This window comes from Limulus polyphemus, unplaced genomic scaffold, assembly GCF_000517525.1.
Source record: "Limulus polyphemus unplaced genomic scaffold, Limulus_polyphemus-2.1.2 Scaffold133, whole genome shotgun sequence".
Lineage (NCBI taxonomy): Eukaryota > Metazoa > Arthropoda > Merostomata > Xiphosura > Limulidae > Limulus > Limulus polyphemus.
In genome coordinates this window covers 691,294-701,982 of record NW_013665743.1, presented here as the reverse complement: position 1 = coordinate 701,982, position 10,689 = coordinate 691,294, and the positions used below count along the sequence as shown (strand labels likewise).

General features: G+C 31.7%; 1 protein-coding gene across 1 annotated transcript in view; it reads right to left on the bottom strand.

The window, feature by feature from the left end:
* LOC106473730 (putative deoxyribonuclease TATDN1) overlaps window positions 1–10,689 on the bottom strand; it is a 30,384-nt gene that overhangs the window by 2,652 nt on the left and 17,043 nt on the right. The window contains exons 7-9 of the mRNA XM_013934413.2: window positions 8,533–8,659; window positions 2,294–2,370; window positions 1,465–1,535 (exon numbers count right to left, since the gene is read on the bottom strand). Coding sequence (XP_013789867.1) covers window positions 1,465–1,535; window positions 2,294–2,370; window positions 8,533–8,659 — 275 coding nt within the window. The remainder of the gene's footprint in view (window positions 1–1,464; window positions 1,536–2,293; window positions 2,371–8,532; window positions 8,660–10,689) is intronic.

Below are 10,689 nucleotides of genomic sequence, written 5' to 3'. Positions count from 1 at the left end.
GACTGAGTCATGCTCAAAAAATTAACACAACCAAATCAATGAATTATAATAAATATTTCTAGTAATTTATAAACACAGTATTGAAAATAATTATGGAAAATCACATGTGATATACATAAAAGTCAGTATATTATTACGAAACAAAAGCAAACAAGTTGTCCAAGTATTTTGTGTTTGCTTTAAATAGAGCAGAACACCTTATTTTTATGAACACGAGTGTATCAGTATGTGGATGTAAAATATAGATCTAAATGTCCTGTATTACTCTCCACTATTCAACTGTTTTATATGGTTGCTTTTTGACCTTATCTGTTTTCATACAAGTTCATACAGCCTTAATAATAATCATACTAGGACTTTGTGCAGGCCAAACCATGGTCACAAATGTTCCATTGGGCTCTTCTTTTTTTTTTTTTTCTATGTAAGTATTATTTCACCATGTTTACTACATGCTTGGGAATACAAATTCAATGAATGGTAATAGATAAGAATCTAACTGAACTTAATAGCAGTTAATGACCATAAGTTTGGTGTAGATCTCAAAACCATTTAATGAGGTGCTGTCCTTGCACTGTATTGTTCACTAGCACAATTGTGTGTAGATATTGTAGGTTTACTGTGATATCCTTCACTCCTTTGCCAACAAACAAACTATTTGTAAAGAGCAAAACTCCTCTGGCCTTACTCATCTCATTTTTGGAAGTCTGATTCCCAGTTTAGTCCTCTGGTTTGGTTCTCTCTCCTATTTTAAAGCACTGATTCTTGAGCAGCTACGCATCCATTGAGGCTACTTTGTGCTTATATGCATCTTACTGTTCTGAAGGTATCATATACACCTGTGTTATTTCCAAGATCTCTGTTTGATTGTCATATGTAGTGTAAAGAACACATCCAGAGTTTCTTAACATCATTTTTGAGCTATCTATCTTGGCCATTTTTTGTTATTAACAGTACTAGTTTCACTTCAGTCGATTGCATATCATAGCCTTCACCAGTCACAACTTTGATTTCTACATGTCTTTCATATAGCATTCGCCAAAGTACCACTGGAAATAGTACGATTCTCTGTACCTTTACAGGGTGATCAGGGTGCTTGACTCACAATCTACAGGTCACAGCTTCAAATCCATGTCACTAATCCTGCTCGCCCCCTATCAGCCATGACAGTCAATCCCACTATTCATTGGTAAAAGAATATGCAAAAGTGGGCAGTGGGTGGTGTTTACTAGCTGCTTTCCCTTAAGTCTATCTTTGCTAAATATGGTTAGAGGAGATAGCCCTCAAATAGCTTTGTGCAAAATTCAAAATAAAACAAACCATAACTTTCAGCATGTGACTGTAATCTGGTGCAGTTCATTTTCATTTTATACCTATTTTATTCATTGTTTCCATAATTATTCTCCAATACCGTATAGATATATTTCTACTAAACATTTCATTCATTCAGTATAAAAAACACACTACCAGTTTCAATCATTATTCTTTCTGATGGAAGAGAAGCAACTACATCCACGTTTTCTGATGTTTTCAAAGAACTGCAAAGATACAGAAAGCTCCATAAACAGAAAATGATGAAATTTTAGAACATATAAATATTTTAAAGCACACAAAATATCACAGCCAGTGATTGGGACTATTGTTGTTTTTTTTTGTTTTTTTTTGAGATTTTTGTTTCAGTTTTTTTACAAGCCTAACCGGGCTGTTCTTACCTAGCCATCATATTGTTTTTAGTTGAGATTTTTTTTTCCTAGTTTTGTAAACAAATCATGGCACTGTTTCTTCTAGAACTTGCATAATTCTAGTATTAAAAATTATTGCAAGACTACTTTTCAAAAATGATAAAATAAGAATTATGTGAAGAAAGTTGTATAACAAATCATATATACACACACATTTGTTAACTAAATAGAAAGGATGCAGTTAACAGATTATTTTGGTGTTGTGTGGCATTTGTTTTGTCAAAGCAACAAAAGATTAAATTATTATGTAAATAAGAAAGAATATTTAACTGTAACTCAAGGAATAACTTTAGCTTAATATTTACCAGTATTTATTTGTTGTTATTATTAGTCAACAGAATAAGTTACGAAAATGATAGCATCAGAAAAGTTTTAATAATAACTTAAATCTAAAATTTTTTTTCTGTGAAAAAAGTGCACTGTGAGAAGGATTTACCAAAAACGTAAGAAAATAAAATTATCCCACACACTTGTTTTACACACAGATGTACTTTAAATGTCAAAAAATGATAAAAAATATATTGCTAATAAATCATACACATGCACTAACTTACCATCCATTAATGCCTATGTACAAACCAAGGTCTAGAAACTCTCTTGCCTCTTCCTTGGATCCATCAAAAGAATGAACCTTTTGAAAGTGAAATAACAAATGAGAGTTTGAAAAATTAAACCAAATATTATTCTGTTTAAAGCACAAGTTACAGAAAACAATCTCCATCAATGGGCATAAAATCTTTATTAATATGTACTTCTAGATTAATAATTATGCATATTTATATAGTAAGAGTAAAAGTTTTGAGTTTCTGAAATTGTTAGGTTGTTATTCCATTATCTTATGTATTACATACATATCTTTCTTGTGTTTGTGTGTGTATATATATATATACATACACACACACACATATATCAGAAAGAGTATGCCACTATCTGGCAGTTACTATTTGTTCATATCTGATGAGAAAAATGTTGGAGGGGCTGAAGATTAGATACTTGTAACGGTAGGCTCCATCAAAAATTGCCTTGTCTGCTTTGATGTGAGGCTCCTTTAACAGTTAAGCCACATCAAAACACTTGAGAAATGCTTGTGTAAGTGGTTAGTTAATTAGAGTGGTCCTGTATTGGAGAAGGAATGTGGACTATAATTTTGAATATCTGAACAAAATATGGCAAACTTTTAGTAAAATGTTCTACACAAAAGATCAGATGTGTTACAAAAGTATTTGTACTTAAGATATGTCTGTGAACTGATGATGTCAATCTGACTCAGACAAGTCAAAAGTGCAAGGTTATATTCATACGATAAAAACACTTTTGTCCATTGTATTTACATAAATCTGTAGAATCTGGTGGGCAACCTTTCAAAGAAAAAAAGCCACCATTTTTATGTTTTTATTTAAAACCAAATCACTTTGATAGCTGCAACATGCAATACGCTAAATATTAACATCTGATAAAAAATATGGAAATAAAGAAACATTTCATTCCCTGTTTATTTATATCACAATAATAAATACTATTTTATTCAGTTTTTGCTTTTATTCTTCTTAGCAAAACAGTTTACCTTTAAATAGCTAGATATAAAAACTTTTTTTTGTTAAAGTTATCACCACTTTTAATGCAACTTCTGCAGTTAAACTTCTTTCAACAGTTGCTCGATGTTTGGCAAATACCTTGTGACTTTAATTTTTAGGCAGGACTCAAGACTCTCATCCTTCAGTTGGCTTCTCAGTTTGCTCTTTATGAAATTCATGTTAGAAAACACTTGCTCACAAAGGAATGTTGATCTAAAGATTAACAGACGCCCAAATGCCTGTTGCTTCAGTTGAATGTAAGTGTCGGGTAGACAGTTCCAAACTTTAATTACAATTTGGTCCGGTTTTTTTAAGACCATCTACTTCAGTCCACTTGTTTTGTAGTGCAAAAGAATATTTCTGCCTCTCCAGCTTATCAAGTTCGCTAAGGAGGTCTTTGAATTTGGAATTCTAAAACTTTTTCTCCTGCAAGTCTGCTAATTCAAGTTCAAATTGTGCTCGATCAACTCCAGAAAATGTAGAAAAGTGTGGATATGTCAGCTTCAAGGAGTTTCAACAAAAATGACTAAATTGCCTTTGCATTTTGAGGATTGTTTCTGCAAGTAACTTAAGGTCAATGTTGAAGTCATTTGTTTGATTATGTTGTTTCAATGTTGGGAAATGCACTAACGTGTCTGTCCCAGTGTCCCTCTCAAATAATGACAACATTCATTCAAATGAAAGCACTTCTTCCATCCCTGTAGCTTCCAATTTAGCACTTGTTAAGTGAGAAATTATTTCAACCATGAAATAGAATTTCTGTAGCTACTAAGGATCTGTTAGCTCAGCATATTCAGTGCCCTTTTCTTACAAGAACACCTTCACTTCCTCAAGATAAAATGCAAATCACTTTAGCACTTGATCTCTAGAAAGCCATCATACCTTGTTATGCAAAAGAAGATCAGACTACTGGCTATTGACTTCTTTAAGAAGCTTGCCAAAATTGCCAATGATTAAGACTTCTTGCCATTATTTTGTTGATAGTCTTTACCACTAAATCCACAACTTTTGATATCTCCTCTGGAAAAGTTTGTGCACAGAATGCATCCTGGCGGATTATACAGTCAAATGAGATTACATCATGCTCACATTTTTTAAAAATAGAAAATGAAATGCTTTGTGTGCACCCTTCATGCTCAGTGCCCCATTGGTAGCAACAGAAATTATTCTGTCAAAGTTGATGAATTTTTGTTTCAAGAATTCAGTGACAGCAGATGCAGTTTCTTCCCCTTGAATTTGTCTTTTAAGTGGCAATAATTCGATCAACTCTTCTTGAGGTCCTTGAGAGTTCAGATATCTGCTGAAAATGACAACCTGTGCAATGTCATCCACATAGGAGGCAATAGAAAACCTTGATGCTGAATTTATGTTACTAACCTGCTGTTTGGTTATGTCTGTGACCATATTTATAGTGTTGTCTGTCTTTTACCATCTTCACAGATAATCTCGAATTTTTAAAACAATTTTTTTTTTGGAATCAATGAAAAGGTGCTTTGCCATTTTAATAAAACATTCTTTCACATATTTCCCCATCTGTGAATGGTTTTTATGATTTCTTGAACTGCCACAACACTAGGAGTAGTAGGGGTGCTACATGATTTTTTTCCCATTTACTAAAAGTACACTGTTTGGTACGCTCTATGCTGTAGTTCCTCAAAGGCAGATAATTTTTTGGCAAACTTCTGTTTTTTAAAAAATGTCTTTCTATATTTTATTTCTTGTTGTTGGCAAGTTTCTTATTGCAAATTAAACATAGCGGGATTCTGGTTGAACCCAATTTAAATCCAGTGGACTTGATCCATTCATTTTGAAATTCTCGAAGTTCATCTTCTAACTTTCTCTTTTTCAAAGATATTTTGATGTTCAAATATTTTTATTTTATTTTGAGTAATTCTACACCTGGTATTACATTTTTTTTTTCTAACCCTAACTGCCAGTCTAACATTATATTGTACTTCCAACTGCCTAATGAGGCCTCAACATAATCACTTACATTTGACATTTATATTCTAATTGTTTGACACTTGTTGTGTTGGTAATAAATGCTTTGGAATTTGTATGTAAAATGGAAGCAGATGAGAAGTGCAACTGTACCATGTTTCTTTTATTTAAAAATGTTCAATGAAATAAAGCAAATTTGATATTATCATTTCATCTGTGTGCCTGATTGAATCTTTAATACTTTGTTATACTGACAAATGAGAACTTATGCTTTTAATTTTTGGAGGAGTATTTATAAAGAGCCACACATAATTATGCAAAGAACTACATGAGCTTGCAAGCTGTAGGTTACCAATTCCTGCTCTAGAACTTCCAAAATTAGATATGTACAGTTATTTTTCAGTATCCCTGTATATTGTATCTGATATTTAATCTTCTCTACTATAAACTTTTGCTAAATCAGCAGTGTAGGGTAAAATAAACAGTTGATGACTCTGACATCAAGTACATAATACCATGTTGAATGGCACTGTAAAAGGTCATGTTCTGCACATTGATCCACACCTGTGCACACAGGGTTAAAGTGCAACAGCATAAAAGTAGACTGTAAATTAAATTTTTCATCATATGCCATACTGTAAGAACTATTTTTTATGTGATTTAATGAGCCTAAATTAAACAGATATAGATATTATCTTATGAAAGTTGGGGGCAGGTATATGACAAAATTGTTGAAATTATTTTCAATAGTTAAGGAATTTTTGTAAGAAATGAAAACATATTACAAAATGTCAGATTATGAAATTATTTTCAGTGTCATAATCTATATTATACATAGGATGGGGAATTTGTGGGAATGGGGAATTTCAGACACTCAAGATATCAGTCAACACTGATATGTTTTTTATTCCAGGAAAATGAATTAAGAAAATGAACAAGACCCAGTTTGTAAATGATCGATCAGTAATTTTTCCTTATTGGAAACAAGTCTGTACAAGTATTGCCTCAATATTTCATGATCAGTTTATACTTAACTGGTCTAATCACTGCAATTGTAAACACTTGAATGTAGTATCTGTTTAATATTTCATGAAATGACAAGTTTGTATGTTAACTGGTCTGTAGCTTTGGTCATTCTAACATGATATAAAGTGTCAGAAGTCCAATTTTTACTTATCATCTTAACAGTAAATATTTAGTGTCTCGAAATGCATCAGAGAATGTAGACCCACCCTGGCTTCAAGGGACCACCTAAGCTCCAGACCCATAGCCTTTAGAGGCTGAGATACAGCCAAACGTTTCATTTGCTGTTCTCAAATTTGATGTATATATGAATAAACATCATCAAAAACCCAAATTCTAAGAAGTAATTTTCAGTGGCTCTTGTTTTACTGTGGGAATTTAAAAGCACTTCATACAATAAACCTTGATCAAGTGGTTACTGAACATATGTTTAGAAACCTTTTGAAAATAAAAATTTACATTTGTTTAAAATATATTTGAACCTTATGTTTTTTTAAAAATGGATGAGAAATTATACTCAGCTCAGCAAAAAGTCAAGAATGTACATATAAGGAGCTTACTAGGAATGCTCAAGTTCAGATATGAAGCAACTAACAAATTAGACTTATACTTTACTAGTTAAAAAAAAATCATGCTTCTCACTTATTTGTGGCTGCTAAACCAGCAACAGATGAGTGTAGAGTCATGTACTGTTAATTATACCACTCAGACAGGGAATGTCTGATAAAAGCTAATATTTTGATTAGAACTGTAAAGTTAATGATGACATTTATATTTCAAAATACAGCAGATACAGTCACGTTTTAAATAATTTTGCCCGGTGCATGTGTAGAAGTCTGTACACTTACAATTACAAAAGACACTAAAACAAAATAAATCAGCAACGAAGATGATGTCTGAGATAAGCAGCAGGAGTGACAAGACAAGATAAAAAGTGGTGAAATAAGAAAGAGGCTAGGAATGACATTGTGTTCAACAATAATAGCAAATAAAATGGTTTGGATATTTGTTCACAGCATCACCAACACATCACAAAAAGCATACAACATGGTAATAATTGTGTGGAGAGCAACTGAAAGACCTCACAGAAAAAAGATGGGTCGATGATCTCAAAGATATCATCACATTGAGTTATCCAAAAGGCATAAGACAACATTTTCATTGCCCTCCAACATCCACAGGGATATAATAATAATAAGAAAGCAATGATTAAGTTTGATATACTAGTGCTGAACACCATATTTTGCTGGAGAACAGCTATGCTGATGTTGCCACACTTTTCTCATGCAGCTAGTGAATTAAATCCAAGAGTTCCAAATAAATGCACACTCGAGAAGACAGAATGCACAAAAGTCCACTGGACTTGGCATGTTTGTGGTTAAATGAGATTGCTGTGATTACAGCTTCTTCCATCATCTTTCATAAAAACAGTTGTTAAGTTCATGACATGATTGGAAGCTTCTTCCATCATGTTTCACAGCTAATAATTCTGTGTTGTTATAATAGAACTTACTATAATAAGATGAAAAATCTCCAAAGAAAAAAAATATACATTACTACATAACAAAAAGCTTCAAATAATGCATTATGGTTAGTACTTAGGCTTTAGTTATTAATACATAATTTTCATATGTCTGTCCAAAACCTTTACAGACTCCAGATGTACTTAATGATATAAATAATTAAAAAGTTACTGGTTTCTAAGAAATTCTCAAACATATAACATTGTTTATTTTATTACATATGTTAAAATTGACAGTAACTGTAAATGGTTTAACATTAACTGGGGCTAAAAGCAATTGTACAAGGTTGTAAAATAAGTTTACCTATAAATTTGTCATGATATTAAAATATTTAAATAAGTTGAAAAAGTTTCATAACTTTGTGACATCTAAACTAGTATTTATCTAATCAACAATGTAAAAAAATTGTATCAGAACATAAGTAGCTCAAAATATTAATTATCCCAAAATGTATTTTTTGTCACATTAGCAGTAAAAAAAAAAACGTCTATCTGGAAGTAACATAACTAAAAATATTAAATACAAAGTTTTATTTTGTGGCACAATACTGACAGAGTATTTCACAAAACTGCTTTATATATATAGCATTTTAAAATGTAATACAAATGAATTAAAACTGAAATAATTAAATTTTTAACTTATTGCCAGTAAAATAATTTCTCGATTTTCTTATCCCAAGTCATTTCATAAGAGTATACTCAAGGAAAACATAGAGTTAGAACTTAGACTTACAACTGCTGTGGAAAACCTTTCTCTGTTTCGCTTCAGTATGGTGACGAGATCTGAGGCAGAGTTACGACAATGTAGAAACATAGGCAAACATGTAGATTCAGCTATATCAAACTGATGTTCAAAATACCTAAGAGGTGAATATTTGATACTTGTTGTACTGACATTAAACAAGATATTTTGATACATGCTTAAGCTGTTATTTGGCAATGGTTCTGAAAGCTTAGAAAATATAAATTACCACTTCGTATTGGATACTTACACATACTAGTGAAACAAAATAGTATTTCATACTTCTATTACACACTTACATGAAACATTATTTGATAATCATACTGTACACTGAAATAAAACATTATATTAACACTTATACACACAACACATTATTTGACCCTTGTAGCAGACTTTTTACCGACATTTGTTCTGGGTATTTAAAAGAAAACATGTTATTTGACTTGTTCTGGACACTGAGACATCAATGTAAAGCTACATTATATCACTTTTCCACAATAAAATGTTCCAAGCCAAGGACTAAAACTGAAGTATTTGAAGCAAAATTTATACTGAAAGTTGCATTGTAATACAGTAGCGTAGTGAGAGGGGTGCCAAATTAACAGTTTACCCAGAAGTTAGCTATTTCCTTAAGAACAAGGCTCATTAAAAGGTTTTTGTTATGCTTGACATCAAATATTAGTATACCATCGGAAATATCATGCCCAGAGAAACCCCTTGTTTTTCAATGTTAGATTGATTAAAATACACTGACTTCTCAGAGTTGATAGGAAATTGGGCAATTATGTGACCCAAATAATTCTATCTCACGTTTATTTGTCATATAATAACAACAATCAGGAGAGTTGTGGTGCATTTTTATATTAATGTAAAGTATAACATACAACATATACAAACCATAGATCTTAATATAATGATTAAATTTATAAAGAATAAATCATAACTTCAATACAACTGACAGCCATGCAAGGGGCAACTGAACCAATCACGTGATATGTGCACATGTTCAAGTTGGAAGGGTGTTTGTTAGTGCTTCTCATGGACTTTAATTTCTTACCTGCAAGTTCCATTAATTTATTTTCATAACTCATTCTATAACTCCTTTTAGTTCTGTTATTTGTTCATATAGACCAGATAATCATGACAATGTGGTAAGATACAGTACCATGGTAGGTGGGTTTGCCATGTAAAGTTAGAAAATAAGAGTGCAGGGGGGGGGGGGTTGGAGAGGGGGCAAATTATATTTTGCCTCCAGGCACCATCACTCACTACTATTGTAGCATACCAGTTTTTGTAGTCAACTCTAAGAAAACGTTATAAAGCCTTTTAAGGAAAACAGAAGTCACACAAGTGTTTAGAGAAGTCTGCAAAAACATTCCATTTTGAGCTCAAAATTTATTAAATTCTGTGGGAAATTCACCAATATTCATTAACAGTGTTGGATGGAATGTTAATACATACACAGTTTGATTATTTTTATTTTTTTCAATATACATTATATTTTACACTGTTAGCTTAGTATACTTATATAGGACTAGCCCAAATCTTCTAAGATGGTGGAACATTGCAAGATATTATCAGGATTATGACTGAAAACATCATCAACAATAAGAATAGCCAAATGATGAAACAATGCACTCTAATTTTCATAAATAAGAATATAAGAAAAGTATATTTAATTAGCTATAGTCATTATTAGAACTAGGTTGAATTGTAGTTTTGCTCCGAGGAGTAGTTAGTTCTCATCGGAAGTTAATATTAATTCTCTACATCATGCAACCATAATTGATGAATCATCAGTTCTTTGTATGATGACTGCAGTAAACCAAAGGTAATGTTCTGAGAGTCTGAAACTACTACAACTATGTACAATTTATAAAATCCAATATTAAAGCTAATGAACAGCTCAACATTCTTAAGGAAATGATGCAACATGAAATCATAAAAAATTTGATTTTTTTAATATAACTTGTTAAAGATTTTGAAGCAAAATGTATGAAAATTATGGCCGCTAGAAAGCCTATAATGTGTACATATAGGCAAAATATAATTTTTTTTTATTAAGTCTTAAGGTTTGTAAAGCAATGTTCTTCTCGTCTTTTTTTCTTTTCACATGTTGACTATCTATCATGCAAAGTAATATTCATT